Here is a 20334-nt window from a genome sequence, read left to right as displayed (position 1 = left end):
TTTTAAATTACAGTATATTAGCAAACCAGAATATTAACAAAAACACAATTCAGATATGATTGGTGTGGTATGACAATGAAGAAGTAAGAGTTAGGCCAACAGAAACGAAAAGTGTGAGCAGCATGTGTGTAATGCTTAGAGGATTGGTAGAGTAAGCAATGAAATTGTCACAAAAATTTGTAGTGTAAAAGTTGATAAATTGTAAGACTGAAGTCTGTTTACTGACATTTTAGGTCTTGTTGAACAAATGGATGGTTAGTGATTTAAAGTATAATCGTGTGAATATGAAGATGTGAGGGGAAAAGACCGAGAAGATAGGAAGACATGTTGCTTGTGTGTGAATGGTCCACGATTTGTGGCACGGAGTAAGAAGTGGAAGTGAACACGTTTGTATATGACAAATTATGAAGATCACTTTACATCCAGTTGTATAAAGTGGCGGGCATGATGACGTGAATGACCTGTTGTGTGTGTGCGGGTCCAAATTTTCTGATGCTCTTTACGGTCTGACATGCTGCCGATTTCATAGGTAGATTTTGTTTTTTTATCTTTGCTCTATTTCTTTTTAAGCTGTTCTCTAATCTTGCCTTAGCTTGTGCATCTCTACATCATGAAGAGGAAAATTTAATAATAATGATGAATAAAGAAGACTGTAAATAAAAGTAATGAAATGCAATGTTGCAACTACTTTAGACCCCCACTTTTCTTTAAGGGTATCGTGCAGTCTGTTATGCCAGCAGTGGGTATTTTCTGTAAACACATCCAGGGTTACATTTAAATGGATTTGACACAGTATCATTCATGTGCCTAAAGGCAAGATACATTGAGCTAACTCAAAATAATAAACAATTACTTCTAAGCAATTACAGAAATTATGTAAAATAATGTTCGTAATAATTATATTTCAGTTTACACAGACAAGAGCCTTAAACAAAGTCACAAGTGGTTTTGCATTTCATCTGTAAAATCCATTTCATCACCGAGGCCAATAAAATAAAATAAAATCATTCGCCAATAAAACAACTAACAAAATACTCCCTCATCCTTTACATTCCCTTTCAGTTCCATAATAAAGTTTGAGTGCAAGCTGAATGCCATTCCAATATTGATTTGGTTAGGCTTCCCACAGCAAAGAAGTTCAGCTTTCCCTCATTGAATACCACAAAGCGTTTTACTGCTAAATGAATACCTTAACCGAGGTCTGATCACGTTTATCCATATTTGCCCGTAACACTCCAATTTACTCTTTCCCAGTCTTCTAGATCTACAAATGCTAAATGTTATTTTGTTCTTTATACTATAATTTTGTTTATGCGGACACAAATTCTCCACTTTTCTATATAAAAAAAGAAAGTTTTGCTTTCCTTAATTTACTGTTGCTTTCTTCATCTGCTCAGTATTAACTATGTCGCACACTTTTCCTGGCACGCTCAGCAGAATTGTTCCCTCATAATTACTACACTCATCACAACCATCTTCGCACTTGTACAATAGCACTGTTTACTTTTGTTAAGTCATCTGCATTACTGTCTATTATAACTGCTCCTCAGAGCTTTACTTGCTATTAGCCCAATTATAGCTTCTCTTCCCTCCTCTCTCTATATTTTCTGGACATTTTCCCACCATTTAATTCTACAACCATACATGATATCATTGTTTGCCTCTTATCATTAAATGACATTACCACCATAATATACTACTCATTCAACTACTTTATTACCTTTATGTATAAAAAAATTACCAATTTTTTTTACCCCAACTTCATTCTTTCCCCCCTCCCACCCTATCTTTAATTATTTTCAATATACTGTAACTATTTTCCATATATTTACGTACTAAAAATACTTTTCAACAGCCCATCTGTTGAAAATTAAAATAATTTCTTCATGGGTCACAACCAGACCAAAAATTGACAGTATAAACTGCAAGTAATCCACAAGGGTTATCCTGGCTAATTTCAGCATTGCTGCACAAGAGATGGTAAAATCCTAGGAACACACAAAGTATCACATTGAGAAGATATGTAATAACCTGTGAGCAAGCTCTGGCCAAGCTCCTCAATGACACTGGCCATTCAACTAACCCATGAACATGTTAGTACCAGAATTTGTCAACCCTCACATACCTCGGTATCCCCTTGCTCAATCACCATAATATACACACCACCATTGTCCACGCACTGGCGCTTTTTTACCATGTCCTATAAGTGTAAGAGACCACAGGACCATTAACATCATAATCCTAGAAGTATTTTTATTTTAAGACTATTCTTAACTTATTTTTCAAAATCGAAAATTGAAATTGCCTACTAATTATCCACAATTTAATTTGCTTGCATGCTGACATTGGGCCCAAGGTAAGGTAATTATCAAAAGAAGGCACCAAACCAGGAAGGCTATATTGGGCCCAAACACAACCTCTTACCAAACTTTTAAAGCAGTTAACAATCTGCTAAACAAAATTGCAACTACAATACTATACAGTACTAAAAACTTTGCAAAAAGAAGTTCCCCAAAAGAACAATAGTGTAACTGTTCAACTACAGTATCAGATCTCTAAGCAAACGTGTTAATAATGCCTTACAAGGAGGTTTCGGTGTAAATTATGAATACCTGTATGTTTAACATACCTGGAACACGCAGCCATCCATAATCTGACACCAACTAAGAAATAGGGAAGGTACTGAAATCTTATTATTCTGTAAATGTGCAAGTTTGTAGGAAAATCACACACATGTACAAGAAAACTATGGTAAATATACATTCGCCAAATATTGAACAAACCATTTTTCAACATCTCAAACAATCATGCATAACAGTCAAGTTTTTTTCAATGCTGCACAGTAACTGGTGGAGACTAACACTAATCAGTGCCAACCTAATTATCCTCAAGTTTACTTTCCAAAATAATGTGTACTTCGGTGAACTAATAATCTCTATTACTTAGCCCACCAAACTAAGACTTCTGATGTCATAAAAGACCACCAACAAACTAACAAATGTAGCTAACAAACAGATCACCACTCCATCTTCATTTCCAACACTACATGAAAAGCAAATCAAATTCATAATGGGCAGCAAAGCTTCAATGTGTAACGCCATTGAAACTGTTACAAGACATACTAAAATATGCCTCAACACTGAAACCATTAACATAGGAAAAAAAAAAAAAGATAGGAAGTATTTTCCAGACAGTGGAAAACAGAGAAAAGGGACACAGTTAAAAGGTGGGAAACAAATCAATCATGAAAATAAGTACAGTTCTTGTATGCATTTCAGGTGGCAAGGAAATGAAATAAATATAGAACAGAAAAGATGGAAACACAATTCCGTTAAAATTTGTTGATCAACAGCCAAATCTGGCTCTCCGTAGAAATTGATAGTTAAACATATACAGTACAAAACTGCACTGTTTATAAAATTACAAATAAAAACCATGACTTGAAAATAGGCACGTCTAGATTTATTGAAACAATACATGACATCAGAACAGTTTCAAACTACAGTACATATGGCTTCCAAAGAATTAACAGATTCTACACTTTTAACCAGTATATACACAGAATAAGTTATTTAGGGATATGCCCCACAACACCTCGTTCAAACTAAAACTGTATCCTTCATATGATTTTGTTAAAGATCTTTCGTGAAAAATGGGATACTTAACAAATCCAGAAAGATTCCTTTGTACGGTTTATTAACAATTAAATTTCCATGCAAAATAATGTATACTGGTAAAAATTTTAAATCTTAATTCTCATTGGTTATGTCAAATGCCAAAGATTATATGGAAGATGGGACAGCTTAAGCAGAGCTCTCATCCTGTAATTACACTTGGGTATTATCACACGCACAAAACCAAGCATTAGCATTATAATGTCAGCATTGGCTATTGCATTGCACACACAAAATGTTCAATCTACCAGAAAATTTATAAAATGCAGAACTGCCAAACACCCACTTTATCGGATTTGTGACAAGGATTATTCCACTTTCCTGAAGATAGCAGAAATTCTGAAAACCATTCCTAATGCAGATGGTTGAGATCCCTTAGTGACTGCAAGCTCAGAAATCTCAGATATTTGGAAGCAAGGGATAGCCAACAGCCATACAGTATGTGTGTATGCACAGGTGAATAACCAAACAAAGAGGTATTGATAGAGGGAGAGGCGGGAGTGTACGAGTGGAGATTCGGGCACGCACACACAAAAAAACGAGAAACAAGAGACTCGTTGAAACTCCAGTCCCAATTATTTAAACAGTCAAAACAAAGTACTACTATCAAGACAGACCCATGGAAAAGAAGCAAATTTGAAATGTGCTTACATCATGCATGGGATGTGTGTAAATACTGTCTGGGCAATCAGGAAGAAACAAGAGTAAGTATATAGGTATGATCACAAATAAAACAAAAACCTACTAAAACAAACAATGCTTCAGAACTTGCAGATATTTCCACCCAGAACAGTGTAATAACTCTCTAAATGTGTGTGTGCTATAATATGATACTACTCAGCATTTCATATCAAATGAACCAGGGGCCAGATTCACGAAGCAGTTAGGCAAGTACTTATGAACGTGTACATCTTTCCTCAATCTCTGATGGCTTTGATTACATTTATTAAACAGTTTACAAGCATAAAAACTTCCCAATCAACTGTTGTTATTGTTATAAACAACTTCCTGGTGTTTTGGAGCTCATTAGCTGTTTAATAATTGCAAACAAAGCCGCCAAAGATTGAGAAAAGACGTACAGGTTCGTAAGTGTTTGCGTAACTGCTTCGTGAATCTGGCCCCAGGTGAATAAAACCATATAAATACCAGCAAAGCCATTATGGAAACAGTCATAAGCCAACCCGCTTGCATGCTTAATTGCTTGCTACCCAACCTGCTTACATGCCTACTTGCTTGCATGCCTACCTGCACTTATTCCTACAAGGTTGCAAAATGACTCAAGCCTACTTGCTTACAAGTCAATCTACATGCATGTCTACTTGTATGCCTCCCTGTATTCAGCATTCATGACTCAAAAAGATTCAATACACAATTCTTTGTGAATGCAAGTAAAAATACGATACAATGCTGTACGGCAGAACAGTAACTTTATTTTTATAATAACAATGAATATGTTGTATCACTCAAGAATTAAAAAAAAAATCATCCCATTCTTTTCCTCCTGATAGAAATCTCTAGTTGCAACAAATCCATCACACCAATAAATTATGTCTGGTCTATTTTGCCAAATCAAGGTTGCACTGAAGTATATTGAAGATTTTCATGAATTCTTTCGCAATACTGTACTCTTCTGTTTACAGAGCATGTTTCTTTTTACCTAGTGTCTCTGTTCCCCCTAGCTGTAAATAGGTATGCGTGAAGTTAGTCAACTGTCTTGGGGGACAGGGGCGGGGTCAGTATTTCAACCTTGGGACAGGACCTCAATACAAGTATACATGTACACAGGCTTCCTGCTCCCCCCCCCCCCCAACAAAACTATTATTAGGATTCAAAATTATTCCTTGATCCATCGGTTGACAAGAATGTAGCAATTATACTTTAATTAATCAGCTCATCTTTATGTAGATGTGACAGGTTATCAAAACAATACCACTTTACTATTTACTACTAAATATCACTTCACCAGAGGCCAGCAATCCTGGCCTCTGAATGGGGTTCTTGGTTTTTCTATTGTCTCTTTGGTTCGTGATTGCCACTTCAGCCCATGACTCCTTTTTGAGCTCTCTCTTTGTTGGCCCTTACCTCTGGTGGTGGTGGTGTTGGGAAGCTTTTTGCTCTTCTCTGGAAGTGGGAACTTTATTTTTTTTAGGTCTGGGTGAATGGTTTTAAAGTCTGCAGCCACCACCTTTTCTAGCGCAAATTGGGATGATTGTCTTCCAGGGAAGATGGGGGGGGGGGGTGTCCTTTGGTTATTCTTTGCTTGCTTGGCTAAGGGTGCATCGTTTGTTGTTTCTGGTTGCTGCAGTCTGTGATGTCATACCATCCAGCCAGCCTGCAGTCTGCCTTCGGGCCCACATTTTTCAAAGGTTTGTGACTTTGTCTTAAGCTGATATCTGAGCTCTGGAGGTTTTTGAGGTCTCCTGGGGTCCTGGTGGATTGCTACTAAGTCAGTGTTGTCCTGGGTAGGGTTTCTCTACAGGTGTTCAGTCTCTCCAGAAAACCAGCATTAAATGTAATCAAATGCCATTTGGAGGGCATTCCATGGCTTCCTGGGCAATCCCTCACTACCACGGGTTTCTCTTAGGTTCTGGACATTGTTGGCATTTGGTGCTGCCAGCTCTCGTGTTGCCACCTGGTGGTGGTCAGATCTTACTAAAGGTTTTGGCAGTAGACCATATGCTACATTGTTTACTTTCTGTGAACCTTGCAGTTGTCTATTTTGCATCGTTTCCTTTGTCAGGGATGTGGGGTTGTTTCTTTGGTGAGGGTGATCATGAAACCTCCCAGTTCCCTGTACCTTTGTAAAAGGAAGAAGTTTTGGACTATGTACTTCGGTAGGCTATCAAGGACTTGCAAGGATTGACGCGACTTACAGGTATGTAGCTACTGCACCGAGGAAACCACCAAGGCCTGGCCCCAGCTTGGGCTCGGGGAGTAAAAACTCACGAAACCACCTCCAGGTAAGGCCCCCAACTCACAGAAAGAGGTATTCCATTACAGCCAACATAAATGTGACTCGGTGATTTGAAGCTATCTTGCCGAGATGGCTCCCCGCTACCGAATCATGACCCATATGAGTCCTGTATGGCCTACTGAGAAGCAGACCCAGAACTTGTCCCCCCCCCCTCCTCACAGAACTACAGGGAGCACAAGATTGTTACGAACACCCTCACTGGGAAAAAGTCCCGAAGGTAAGCAAAGCAATACAGATAACTAATGTCCACAGAAAATGAAGCACTGATAGAGCCAAATGATTCTGGAAACAACTTTCCGAAACAAGCCAAATCCGCACCCCGATCCCCCTAGTTACGACTGGCCACCACCCGGTGGCAGGATCCTGGTAGCTCCTGGCTCTTGTGTTGCCTTGCCTCAGTAAGGAGCTGATAGACTACAAACCATTACACCAAGTATGGGGGATTGAACAGGGAGCCACCAAGGAATTACCAGAAAAAGACATTTCATTACATTCAATGCTGGTTTCCTGGAGGGTCCCTTTGTGGCTCCCTGAAACTATTTCACAACTGAAAATATGGAAAACATGGGACTGACCACGGGGAAGGAGAGAGAAAAGATCTGTTCACATGAACAAAAAACAGAAGGGAAAACCTGACTCGGGGCAACACAAGCCCAACTGGGACCAGGAACACTGACCAGATAATGGGCCACCAAAAACCTTGCAGACTACCAAAATCCAGGAGCCTGAAAAGCAGCCCACAACATGTTTGAGAAGACAATGGCCAAAGCTGTGAACTGACTGGAAGACAGCTAGACTCAATGATACCATGAACAAAATGGGAGAAACGAGCCCTGGAACAAGGAAACAAGGAGACTGGATCAAGAAACAGAATGATCACAGAAGCAGACTGGGTAGTGTACAGGAAGCAACAAATTACTGCCATCAGACAACAAATGATGCACCCAAAACTAAGACAGTTGGCCACCAAAGAGCCAGGCAGATCACCTTGTCCAATTACATCTCTAACCTAATACCTGGAGCAAAAGCTGAATTGCATAAGAGAGAGGAACCCCCACCTCAACTAGTGACGTCGAAAGACATCCACCATGAAAGCCTTGCGATTAGGGAATGGAGTCACATAAGAAGGAAGCCGGTGGTTCCATACCAATGTGAAGAGGTCCATCTTGGGAGCAACTGAATGAAGTGCAGAAGTGGAAGAAACTACCCCAGATAAATCCAAGCTACACTTAAGACAAACACAACCTGGGTCCCAAGAGCCTCAGCCACCTGGCTATCTTGAGGTTATCTTGAGATGATTTCGGGGCTTTAGTGTCTCTGCGGCCCGGTCCTCGACCAGGCCTCCACCCCCAGGAAGCAGCCCGTGACAGCTGACTAACACCCAGGTACCTATTTTACTGCTAGGTAACAGGGGCATAGGGTGAAAGAAACTCTGCCCATTGTTTCTCGCTGGCGCCCAGGATCGAACCTGGGACCACAGGATCAAAGTCCAGCATGCTGTCCGCTCGGCCGACCGGCTCCCCAGAGCAAAGGGAGGAAAGGGGGAGGGGGGATGCCACCAACAAAATCGGGCAGATAATTGAAGCAGCAGCAGAAAATAGCACACCAGCAGAATTGCCAGCTCCTCACCAACTCCAACATTACGAGAGACCTGGTGGGCAAATTTGGTCTGCCTAGAATGATGCATTATATGGAGGTTCAAACTTTTAAGGGTGCACCATATTACAATTATTTTGGTATTGTTACCTGCATATGGACTTTATCTGATACTTTGTAAATTATGGTTATTCTGCAACTTTTTTATCATCATCATCTTTACCCTTTTCTGACCTTCATGAATAGGAAAATAGTAGTTAGCAAGCAAGGATGAACAAATATTATAAGTCAAGCTGTTTAAAAGATATTAGGTAGCTTTTATTATTATTCTTAATTAGGAACTAAGTTTTTTATAATTCAATCCTGATTAAACAATCTTTAAACACAGCCACTTTCCATAAAGAATATTTTCACTACTAATAAAATTTTCTATGATCACTAAATTTCATAAAACTAAATTTTTAAAACCACTTGCATGAACTGCATTCAACATTTTTCTTTTAAAATTGTTCGTGCGGAAAATGTCCCGTCACCCGAGAGGATCATGTCCGATTTTGCAAAACGTAATCTGAAGCCACATACTATACCTAGAAAAATGTACACATCCTATAATACTATCCCATATATGCTGGAAACTAAAACCTATAATACTATCCCATATATACTGGAAACTAAAACCAAATTTGAATTAGAGAGGAAAAAAAAAAAGGTGCCTGAATGAGGTAGGTAAAAGACCGCTACGCTCACACCTCGCACAATTTCTTCAATAATTTGCTTTAAATTAAGGTATATGATGTTGCTTGGAAACACCATAACATGAGTGAATGCTATCTATAATTAAGCAGAGGCGGCTTGACTAATAAGCTCGTTAATAGATTTCTTCTTACAATTTAAAAAATTAATTGTAAATTATTGATTATTCATCTTCAAAAATTATTTACCATTATTAGTGCTATAATGCTATATAAAAAATTTTTATTTTCAATTTGGTTCTAAAACACACAAAATTTCTTGGTGATATTTAGTGGTTGTATTGATGCTAACATTATATATTGGGAACACTTATTGTTGGGTATTAAGATATTTGGACCTTTTCGTATTATAAAACGTATCAAAATCATTTTATAACTGTTTTATTTACTTCTTTAATATCAAAACTATTAATAGTTTTGGTCTTTATTTATACGAGTTGTGCTATTTTAAATTCTTTTGGCAATACAGTAATGCTTATTTATTGTATAATACATATCTAGGTAATATACATGGTCTTTTATTGAGCTTTCCAGACCATCTTTTGAATTTTCATCATATCAACAAAAAAAAGTTCACCATTTTTCATTTAACTAAAAAAAAAAAAAAAAAAAAAAAAAAGCTTCTAATGGAATATATGAAAAGAATGTTATTCTTGGTAGATATGTAATCAAGTTTAAAAAAAAAATCATTTTTACCTGTTTTTCTACCCTGAAATTGGAACACAAGATTCAAGAAGATGCCACAGTAAAATGGTTAAGTAAAGAAACCTGATCTTGAATCTACATATGTCAGCTGAATCAATATATTCTAAGCTATTATACTTGATTGCTGAAACTTTCAGATTTACTCAATTGAATCTTTTTCCAAAATCTCCCAACTCATACCTTTCATAGTCACACCAGATTTAACAACCGGGTGCTTTAGCTTTACACAGAATATTTTGCTAAGTCTCACAATTACCAACAGTGTTGTGGAAAGCTTTTTAATTAACAGCAACTTCATCCTTCCATATTAAGATTCTCTATAAAAACAGCCATATGTTGTGAAGCATGTAGCATGCATATGCTTAGGATGTGCATTAAGTGCCCCATGCAAGCTAGGAATGCCTCACAATGCCACTCTCCTGTAATTTCTCTAATGTCTCAACGGCAACGAAACATTGAAAAACAACTGTAGAACTGCTTGAATTCAGATGGAAAGTCACAATAATGTGGCTGAAAAATGTTGACCAAACCACACACTAAAAATTGAAGATGACAACGATGTTTCGGTCCATCCTGGACCATTATCAAGGCAGTTGACTTTATAATGGTCCAGGACGGACCAAAACATCGTCGTCTCTTCAATTTCTGGCTAGTGGTTTGATCAATAAACACTTGAACCTTCGAATCCTCTGCCAACACGGTTATCAAAAATGACCAACCGACACCATTTGCTTGTGCTTAACCCTTCAACTGTGGCTTTGAAAAAAGTAAACCCCGTAAGTGAAGAACAAAATTTATTATTTTGTTTTTCACTTACTATACAACATGGATGAGTCATTGTCAAAATGCAATGAACAATTATCATTTTGTTTCAATGATCCTAAAACAAAAATTGTCTCTAGATTATACAAAATACATATGATTAATATTAATAACTTAACATACTATACTGTACAGTATACAAAATATCTGCAAGATGACTGTACAGATTTATAATTAAATATTAAGCCAGGTGGGTAAATGGTGGGCCAGCATCAGGTTAAAGCAATTCACACTAAAGGATACATTATTTAATGAGAAAATTTTATTTTCTAACTAACAAGGGAATCTCAAGTAGAAAAATAAAATGGGAAAATGCAAATAAATATAATAGATTTAACATAATTTTGGAACACTACACTTATTTGGTGGTGGTGATGTCATGTGACCATAGGATCGCAAATATTTACCGAGAATTTTGTTCCCCTTGCAAGATATTTTAGCAGAATTATTTTTTGTTTTACTTTGAACTGTAATCTTTCATGAAGCAATGTTTCTAATTAGACCACAATGAGTAGGAATGCCTTGGAGTGCAGTTTGCAGTGTGAGCGCATTCTATATATCATACCCAAAAAGAGTGGTCCACAGCCCAAGGGTTAAGGAACAAGGAGTGCATAGAAAGAACAAAGCTTGCTCTAACACATGAAAGATATATATTTGAAGAAAGAGGGGAAAAAAGACAGCCACTGGTAAGAAAGAGAGAAAGCTAGATTGAATTGAGAAAGAAGTATCAATTGACAGGCCAATGTAAAAGTTGAGAAAATGATGTAGCAGACCACCAAATGGTGCTGCAGTGACAAACCCAGGAAAAAAAAATATCAATCCATGAGACAAAAGGGGCAAAACCCTTATTTGCTCCATGTTAGTGACTCCAAAGGCCAACTCTTTTACACTTTTTTTTTTATTTCATTCAATTCAAATTAAAACCATTATCTTTCTACAATTAGATGTTTAAAACTGCTTTATCATGTACCTCATTGTCAGATTCAAAGAGAATCTGATCATATTCCGAGAGAGCAACAAGGAAGATGATAGAAGTGACGTTCTCAAAGCAATGGATCCACTTCCGCCGCTCAGATCGCTGACCACCCACGTCTACCATTCTGAAATAAGAAGTGAAGGCTGGAATTGCTGGCAAATCTACTTTAAAAAAAAAATATAATATATATATATATATATACATACACACATTGTATACACACACACACATTATATATCTATGTATATATATATATATATATATATATATATATATATATATATATATATACACACACACACAGTTTGTATTACAATAAAATCTATAAGCAAATAAACCTGAACTTGAAATAAACTTGTACGTACAAATAATTTAATATCTAGCCTCAATTTTAAAATATACTATCATAAGCAAACTTTATAAGCAAACTTTAAGCGATACTCAACACACTCTCTAGCTACTGTTCTGAGTTGTACGGTACAAGCAAGTCATTAACAAAACCTCTGGACAGGTATGTATACAGTATTTATTAATATGACACGTGTGTGTGCATATATATACTGTACATGACATGTTTACTTGTATAGGTAAGAATATATGCATAAAGAAAATGTATTACACAGTATACCTACACACACACACACACAATGTACTGTATACATACATGTCTATGAATATACACATGTATGCACATTTGTGATATCACCCAAGTGTAGTTACAGGATGATAGCTATGCTCGTGGTGTCTCATCTTCCCAGTACTCTGTCATATGACACTTTGAAACTACTAACAATTTTGGCATCCACCACCACCTCACTTGCTCCAGCCATCTACCACTATTGCAAGAGAATGTTCTAATATTTTGTTGGCACCTTTGTTTCCATATTGACATGAATCTTTGACCTCTTGTTCTTCAAGTTGCAGCTTTCAAGATATCCTCTTTGTCAATTTTGTTGATTCTGTTGATATCACAAAATTGATACCGACAAGAATCTTGTTAACTTCCCACATGCTGTTCATGCTATCCTGTTCACATGAGCTTCTGATGTTAGTATTGAGAGTATGCCTACTCCCAGGTTTTTTTCTCTTAGTTTCTTTTAATTTCTTTCCCTTTATAGTGTATGTACGTAATTATATGGAGGTCACCTATCTCTCTTACCCAGTTCCATTACTTTACACTTATTGGGATTGAATTCCAGCAGACTGAAGTTTATCAAGATCTGTTCCAAGTTCCTGTTTATATTTGTTAGTGTTTATTTGAAATTGTTCTTTCACTTTCCATGACTCCTTTTCCTTAAATAATTCCTGAAATTTTTCCCCTGTATCCTTAAAGTATTAGTCATGCTGGCGAGTTTCCTCTCTCTTTCCAAAATACTGTCTTGTAAGGATTAATGTTTCTTTTCAGATCTTAAATTTTCTAACATTAGGAAAATTGTCTTTATGAATCTTCCGCAAATCTTCTATTTTTACTAACTTGCCAAAAAAATATCACCCCTGCTTATTTATTCACTGGTGAAATCCAAGAAATTATCATCCCACATCATCTGAGGAACTGCTGTCTGCCATTTTCTTTGTTTACATGTCTCTATTGCATTTCCTGGTTCTTGTTTTTATTTTCCCAGATGTCTCTCTCTCTCGATATTCCTCATTTCCTTGCCCCCCCCCCCTTTCCTTCTTCTACCCCTGTATATTTATGGAAGATGGGACACCATTTACACACTTCACTTTACCACCACCATTTAGATAATGAAAATAATTCCTAGAGTCCCTGTGCCATGCGTCTGTGCATCGGTGTGCATTATATGGTTGTGTGTGTATATGTACATGTTTTGTGGACATGAGTGCGTGTGTTAAGGTGTGTGTGTGTGTGTACATACACACACACACACACACACACACCAAGTGTATAGCACATTAGGATAAGTGTTATCCTCTTGTCACAAGATAACTGATAATACACATCATCCACCAAATGCATCACATAGTCACTTCTAACTTATGCATTGTAACAGAGCAAGGGTTAACATCAAGTTAATTACTTCAGCAAATAAGGCATTTAACTTTTTTTTTAATTTAATTTTTGTTATGTGATACAATTCCATTGAACTGAATTCCAAATATCTTTTATCTTGTATGATAATGCATAAACACCAATTAACCAATAGTTTTAATTCAGTTTGCTCAAAATGAAAAATGAAAAATGACTGGATTTCAAAATAATGACTACTTGAGAGCAAGTAAATACAGTATCGCCTAGTTCTCAAGTACACAGTAAAATCTTCCTATGAAAACGCCCACACACACACCATGGACCTCGGATCAATCACAACCTTGCTCAAGACAATCGACTTGAGAATGGTCCAGGACGGACCGAAACGTCGTCATCCCATCACCTTCTAGTGTGTGGTCTGGTCAACTTACTTTAGCCACGTTATTGTGACTCATCGCCTGCGCTAATATGGCTTCTTGCCCCACTTGTTAATTAACAGCCTGTAAGCCCATTTTCAAAGTGATAATCTATTATACTCAAAAGGGCCAGAGGTGCTCCAGATATTTAATTACTGTATGTAAAGATATTTTTCAGCCCCCATTCAGATAACTGAATTGGTTAAGCAACAGAACCGTACTAGGAGTACACTGTACTGAAAAACGTGTGTTCACACTTTGCATCAGCTAGCATCGCTATTCTTATGGGACTTATTTAAATTATTATTTAATGTTTTGCATTATTTCTGTATTTCGTTATTAAATACAAAAAGGTGGGATTGGTCAATGAATCCATACAAAAAAGCAATAAATGCATGGTTATACATTTCTGGCAACTGTAGATATTAACTATAAATTAAGAAAAATTAGAAGATATATATACTGTAGTTTACAATGCAAAAATAATAAATATCCATAAAATAATGGCATGTGTGTACTGTGTAATGTTTCACAATGGTTGTGGAAAAGAGTGCATAATTTTTTGTTTAAAATTGACGCTCTCTCCCCCTCCTCACTTCCCTTTGTCAAGGTTTACACAGCATACACCTAATGGGGGTAATTAACCATATTTAGTTTTTCATAAATCAATTATTCTTTATATTTTATCGACAATAAAATAATATGGAGAGGATGATGCAAAAACAACTGCTCCAATAAGTCTCGACCCGACAAAAACAAAAGCAATGCTCTCCCTGTTATTGCTGTGTTATGCAATACACAAATTGCTTCATTTTATTAATGATATTCATTGTTTTCACATTACTAAACTTTATCTCTTATTTTTTTCTCTATAAAAACTGCTTGGAAAGGTCCAGACTTAGCCACAAATTTATGGATCAGCTGCTCAGTTAATTCGAATGTTGGGTTACATCATATACAATTGATAAATTGTATATCTGAGCATTTATATTATAAACCAAACGTACTGTATATCCTTCCCATCATTTCAGCCACTTCTCACAAGCCTTTGGAAGCACTTAAGACTGCCATAACCCGACACACCGAAGCGATATACCGAAAACATCATTGGGTCATACATTCATTGCCCAGAAATGTGAGAGTTGCAAGAGTGAGTGATGCCTTTGGAAGGACATGCCCAAAAATATGGTTTACAGGTGGAATATGAAATACCAGGTGCAATTCCCATACAGTGGCCATGGCAGTAAGTTTACTCAATGGACAGCCAACTCACTTACTAAAGTCACCAACAAGTTTAGCATCCAATGCATTTACTTTTGTCCTCGCTGGCACTCTGCTGGCTGATGATGATGGTGCCCCATGTCTATTCATTTCTGAAGCAGCAGCATTGCCAAAACATTAAATTAACTGAGGTCCACCTCAATGTTTTGCATTTGGGGGTTTTCCTCTTAAGCATCATAATCACATGGTGGTATACTATTTTTAACATTAATCATCCCTGTAAACACAGACTAATAATAATACAAAATTACAGTACTGTGTAATATCTACAGTAGCAGATGATTCATTCTAGAGAAGTATTTTCTCAACTTTACAGAGTATCTTTGATGGATGAAGAACCAGTGTCATAACATGGCCATTCAAATTTGTTAACCCATCTTATATAAAGTTTCCCCATTTTATTTGAATCAAGCTCCAAATATAAGTATATTTCTGAAAGTCCCTATAGTTAAAATATTAAATGAATAACTATTTTCAGGAGTAACAGCTTAAAATGTCTGCACATATACAGTACTGTATCAAGTGTCAACAATCATAAAACAAAGAAAATGTACTGTTATTACTGTACTGTATTTATGAAATTTCTCTTATTACCGGAAGCAATATCTATCTAGGTATTCAAGACCTTCACATTAATACCCTGCAGTCCAATTCATCTTTACATTTCAACAGCACCTTAGGAAAAACTGGCTCTATACATGGTCTTGAAACAATTCTAACAGACCATCCATTCACAATGAACCAAGCTGTGCTCACCATGTCAAGCTCTGCTACAGAGGTCATATAAGAAAACAGATTCTTGATGGTAGAATAAAACAAGTTCACAAACATTCCTACCTGATAGTCATCAGTGACCCTCTAGTAGGATCAGCTAAGGGGGTTCTCCTCCTCCACACCACCCGTCAAGGGTCCCCCCTCCTCAGAACCACCCGTCAAGGGTCCCCCCTCCTCAGAACCACCCGCCAACGGGCCGCCGCCCCCCCTCCTCGGAACCACCTGTCAAGGGCCCCCTTCACCCCCTCCTCGGAACCACCCGTCAAGGGCGCCAGACAGCTGGGTGGACAGCAATGCAGGGCCAATGGAATTTGAGTATAACACTCCCATTATGCTGCCAAACTGCTTCAAGACTCGTCTTGAAGGAAAACTAAGAGCTAATCAACCATTTTAAACATTACCATTTTCAGTGACCTATAATTAGTCAAGATTGACCACATTTGTTTCAGATGCATTGTGGCTCTTAACCAGTATTATCCCTTCACCATGGCAGCCTTCTGAACTTTGATCATTTTCTTTAACTGATCATTCCTACTTCCACCAGATATTCAAATACTAGAACAGATCACTCACTGGAAAGAAGGCTTCTAATCTTTCCCTTTTATCATTTCATTCAGAGTGAATATTAACACAAGTCTGGTTGGTTACTCATAACTCATGTTTGTCAGTCCCTTTACATGTTGGCTTATTAAGTTCTGACTACTGCTACTGTAGCAGGAGTCTGAAGTCCTCTACTCCTGTAATACCCAGTGAGGAAGGGGACATAATATACTGTATCACAATACCTGCTGAAATTGACCATATATGAATGCTGCAAAAATCCAGCATTAAATGCAATTAAACATATATCTAGTGGTCTCCAGTGGCTCCCTGAGCCCCTCACCTAGAATCCTCCAAACCTTGGATATCACATCAGGCTCTTACAAACCCTGAGCGTATACTGGAGACCAGAACCAAAATTCTGCCCCACCCTCAATAGAGACAGGGAAGTCTGGGAATACATCACACTATAGAACCAAAGGAATGACCACCAGAGAGGTGGAGCACACCAAAACAAACAACCACTTGAACAATATCTGCAATCCTGATGTGAGGCTACTTATATGCATGTTATCTTGAGGTTATCTCGAGATGATTTCGGGGCTTAGAGTCCCCGCGGCCCAGTCCTTGACCAGGCCTCCATTTTGTTACACACCCTCAGAAAGCAGCTCATAGCAGCTGTCTAACTCCCAGGTACCTATTTACTGCTAGGTAACAGGGGCATCAGGATGAAAGAAACATTTTGCCCATTTGTCTCCACCTCCACCGGGAATCGAACCCGGAACCTCAGGACTACGAATCCGAAGCGCTGTCCACCCAGCTGTCAGGCGCCCCTGACAGCTGAATGTTGTCAAAACTATTCACTAGTTAGCACCACCTGCTCACCACAAGATGGCAGCCATGGTGACGTGGCGTAGTTCCTCCCGATGCCTCACTACTACACAGGCATAGGTTCTTGGCCTTGCTCACGTTTGTTCCTTTCCAGATTCACACATGATTTTTCGTACCAATCTAATGTGTATGTCCCGATTTGCCTTGTCTAGTTGCCACTGGCACTGCCAGTCTTCAGCCAGGGTTCTCTTCTCAGCAAGGGTTTGAGAATTTGGTCTCCTCTCAAGGGGCCTTGTGCTAGGTAGTGCATGTGCCTTTGCTCCTCTGCAGGGCCCAGTGGTTATCTTGTTATCTTCAGGTTATCTTGAGTTGATTTCGGGGCTTTTAGTCCCCCCGCGGCCCGGTCCTCGACCAGGCCTCCACTCCCCAGGAAGCAGCCCGTGACAGCTGACTAACTCCTAGGTACCTATTTACTGTTAGGTAACAGGGGCACAGGGTGAAAGAAACTCTGCCCAACGTTTCTCGCCAGCGCCCGGGATCGAATCCGGGACCACAGGATCACGTGTCCAGCGTGCTCTCCGCTCGGCCGGCCGGCTCCCTTAAGGTAAGTCGGGTAAGTTGGACATTTATTTCTTTTGAATGCATACCATGAGTGTGTTTCTGAATTTTTAGGCTCTGATGGCAGCTTATGCCTATGCCTTCTTTTGCCTCTCCCCCCCCCCTCCCCAAGGTCGGGGGTTGGTGTGAATTTTGTGATGCACTCCCAACACTTAACCTTCCTGCCGGACTTTGTCTGGGTTGGTGCCAGTGGTTAACATTTTAACATTCCGATGATGCATTATCAGTAATTGATGCATCATCAGTAATTTACTGCAAAAAGAAACAAGTATCTGAGGTTAAATATAAATAATTTTACTTAATTTTGGTATTCATCAACCTGAAATATGAAGGAAATCAGTTCACGGAGAAATAAACGATGGGCAGAATCTAGGTACCCTTTTGATATGTAGATACCGACATCTGATGGTCATCGAGGAAATAGTTTGGCCAACTAGCAATTATCTTGACCCTTCTTGGCAGTTTCTTTGAGTCTGAGCAGTACTTAGAAAGATTTGAATGTAGTTAATGAACTTTCTACTGATTAAAACATTGTCTCCTTTGTGTCAGCATGACCCAAAGGGGACATTTGAAAAGATCCAAATTGCACCAGTACAAAATGTTGACCAACTCTAACTATACCTAATCCTGTCCATGGAAATAACAGCTTCCCTAAGGAAGCAACCAAGTGGTACAACTCAAAGAGAAACAAAACAAACCAATATATATATATATATAACATTCTTGAAAATTAAAGAACAGCAATAGTAAATTTATCACTGAAAGCTTGCTTTTGTTCTATGCAATAAAGATTCCAATGGTGGATAGGGAATCAAAGAATTAACCAAAACTTTGGTAAGCAACAGCAGATTCTAGAGGAGAATCTCAGGGTTACTAAAAGGTATCTGAACTACATTTGTAACTGTATCAAGCACAGGACAATATAGGTAGCAGCTGTAATTGCAATAATACTAAATTACTTGTATAATTTCTTATGGGAGACAAGTGGATGGTGTTTGTAACTGCAGTTATGGGAAACATGGGCAGTGTTTTCATTTAAATTCTGATAAACACTGAAAACAATAGCAATGCTGACATGGGGTACAAGGGACTACCTCCACAATGTTGGGTTATGGCAACGGCACTGGAATAAAAGTCTATGGCACTGGGTTCTAGCTACTCTGCTCTGGCCGACAGGGGAGGGCCTATGAATTCAAGATTGTCTAATACCTAAAGATGATTGAGTCCAGATCAAAGGGGTACTCAATGATCCCAGTGGTTGGCACTCGAGCCCTAAGAATATCCTGCTCGGTCGGTAAGAAGTCCGATGATATGATACGCTCCAAATCATCAAGATAACTGCAAGAGAAAAATAAGTTTCTTTGTCGGCGTTCCTTTGACAGTGTAGAGTGATGGATGGCGATGATGAGTAGCATCAGTGAAATATGAATACCACCACCTTGCTGATGCCTTTTATGCTGGTATTTTAAACAAGTTACCTTAATTTATACATTATTAAAAAATGACTAACCAAATGCAATTAATACAGGGATCAGCAAGGCATAAACTCATCAGTCCGCACTCTACCTACCAACCCAGGCATACACACAACACCCTCCAGCAGAACATACCTAAATCTGATTTCTTCTAGGTCAAAGGGATACTCTATAATGCCTGTTGTGGGTGCTCTCACTCTTAGAATATCTTGTAGTGTGGAAACATAGTCCTTGGCAGCTATGCGGTCTAAATCTGTTAAATAGCTGTAGGGATACAAAGAAAGTTTAGCTACTACAGTAATGAAAGTGTTCAAGGATACAAAAAGCATTACAAACTACAAGAAATAAATTACTAAGCATAAAAGGATGACAGGGCCTAAATACTTTAGGACTAGTTATCAAACAAATTGTAGAATACTAAAACCTTGGGAAGAAAAAACTAAATACCTTGATGGCTCAAGATACATTCAGAAACAATTATGACATTATATTAACCGACTTCAGGTATCCTTGAAGATAATTCAATTCACACTATGCACAAAATACAGTACACAGTATTGAAGATAAAAGAAATTAAATGTAAATCAAAAGCACAAAACATTAAACAATCACACCACAAATTGACTTCCTCTGTAGGGTAAGATCACCAGCTTTTAGCTAACTTAAGCTACTTTTAGTTTTCAGGGAATAAAATATATTTTAAATATATCATTTTGGAAAAACTTATAGTGTAGATTGAAAGAGAAGACATACTTATAATATGACAATCCAGTTCAGTCTGTAAATTACTGTACAGTATGTACAGATACTAATCAAAATATGTCGGTGGCCAAAATTACGTCGCCATCTAGAAATCGGCCACCTCGGCAAAGATAGTTGTATCATGTTTTCATTTGGCTTCACTAGTATA

General features: G+C 38.0%; 1 protein-coding gene across 7 annotated transcripts in view; it reads right to left on the bottom strand.

The window, feature by feature from the left end:
* Galphaq (G protein alpha q subunit) overlaps positions 1–20334 on the bottom strand; it is a 65991-nt gene that overhangs the window by 21163 nt on the left and 24494 nt on the right. For 5 of the 7 annotated variants that reach the window (XM_069333964.1, XM_069333963.1, XM_069333960.1 and 2 more), the window contains exons 4-5: positions 19560–19688; positions 11494–11623 (exon numbers count right to left, since the gene is read on the bottom strand). In XM_069333964.1, coding sequence (XP_069190065.1) covers positions 11494–11623; positions 19560–19688 — 259 coding nt within the window. Of the gene's footprint in view, positions 1–11493; positions 11624–19158; positions 19288–19559; positions 19689–20334 lie in introns of all 7 variants that reach the window. The other 2 variants (XM_069333961.1, XM_045754103.2) reach the window with 1 other exon arrangement.

The sequence above is a fragment of the Procambarus clarkii genome, chromosome 30, assembly GCF_040958095.1.
Source record: "Procambarus clarkii isolate CNS0578487 chromosome 30, FALCON_Pclarkii_2.0, whole genome shotgun sequence".
NCBI classification, from domain to species: domain Eukaryota; kingdom Metazoa; phylum Arthropoda; class Malacostraca; order Decapoda; family Cambaridae; genus Procambarus; species Procambarus clarkii.
This window is presented reverse-complemented; position numbering and strand designations above follow the sequence as displayed.